The sequence below is a fragment of the Tripterygium wilfordii genome, chromosome 4 (assembly GCF_013401445.1).
Source record: "Tripterygium wilfordii isolate XIE 37 chromosome 4, ASM1340144v1, whole genome shotgun sequence".
Taxonomy (NCBI): Eukaryota; Viridiplantae; Streptophyta; class Magnoliopsida; order Celastrales; family Celastraceae; genus Tripterygium; species Tripterygium wilfordii.
In genome coordinates, this window is record NC_052235.1 from 11,734,361 (window position 1) to 11,735,794 (window position 1,434).

The 1,434-nt window shown below is 36.8% G+C and overlaps 1 protein-coding gene across 1 annotated transcript; it reads right to left on the minus strand.

Annotated features, from left to right (window-relative positions):
* LOC119996950 lies at nucleotides 1-569 on the minus strand. The gene is made up of 2 exons (XM_038843728.1): nucleotides 318-569; nucleotides 1-204 (listed from the first exon to the last, which is right to left on the minus strand). Exons 1-2 carry the CDS (start codon nucleotides 567-569, stop codon nucleotides 1-3), a joined length of 456 nt encoding a protein of 151 aa, XP_038699656.1.
* Between the last annotated feature and the right edge of the window lie 865 nt (nucleotides 570-1,434).

Consider the following 1,434-nt stretch of genomic DNA (forward strand, 5'->3'; position numbering starts at 1 on the left):
CTAGACAAAATCGAAAGCCTTCTTGAAATCTATCTTTAAAAGACATCTAGGAGAAGCTCTTTTCCTACCATAGTTCCTTAACAGCTCTTGAGCCAGGGTAATGTTGTCAATCATATTTCTTCCTCCCAAAAAGGCATTCTGAGTAGGACCAATAACGCCATGCAGGACCTTAGCTAATCTAGCAGCTAGGATTTTTGAAATTACCTTGTAAGTAACATTGCAACAAGAAATAGGTCTGAAATCAGCCATAGTATTTACATTAGCAGATTTAGGAATCAGAGTAATAACTGCATGATTAACTTGTTTTAACATATCACCAGAAACAAAGAAGTCCTTAACAGCAGCACAGAAATCCTCACCAACAACACCCCAGACTTCTTGAAGAAAAAAGAAGAATAACCATCTGGCCCAGAAGATTTATCATTTCCAACAGAAAATAAAGCATCCTTAATATCTTCAGAAGTAACAGGAGCCAGTAAAAGATTCTGAGAACTTTGATCAAGGCAAGGACCACTATGCAACACATTAGCATCCAGAGGAGAAGTATGCTTAGAAGTACCTAACAACATCTAAAAATACTTAACAAACTCCCTACCAACTTCCTCAATAGAAGTAGTAAGATCACCATTTTCACACTGGATAGTAGGTATAAAGTTTATTCTATGTTTCTAACTTATAATAGCATGAAACAGACTTGTACCTTTATCACTATCCTTTAAAAAATTTGATTTTAATTTCTGACTAAAAAACATATTCTCAACAAACTTTAGGTGAACCAAATTTGACCTCAGCTGCTTCTCCTACATCAATAGCTGGGGATTATCAAGATCAGACTGAAAGCGAATCTGATGAGCTTCCAAAACAGAGGCAGCCCTGGTAACTCTTTCAAATATGTGGCTAAAATGTAACTTATTTAACAGCTTCAAAGGGTATTTCAGATTCTTCTATCTTTTGCAGAGAATAAACATAGGGGAGCCATGAATAGGAATATGCCAGGAAGAACCAACTAGTTCCAGGAAACGGTCATGGGCCACCCTCATATTATAAAATTTAACAGCTCTTTTACCTTGTAATTACATAACCCCAATTTGAACCCTAGCAAGAGAGTGATCAGAGAAAGCACCAGGGGGAAGAAAATGAACATGACAGAGCATTTGCAAAGAAAACCAAACAGGATTAGCAAGAACTCTATCAATTTTGCTCCAAAACATCACCATTAGACCAGGTATAATGACTACCAGAGTAGTTCAAATCTGATAAACCCAAATCTGAGTAGCAATTTTGAAAATCATCAGTTTCATAGGTAGTAACATCACTCCCTTTATACTTATCAGCCTGAGATAATGTAGAATTAAAATCTCCCATAACAAGCCAAGGAGTATTAGGAGCCCATCTCTTCAAATCCTCCCAAAGGCCCCTCATAGCAATAATAGT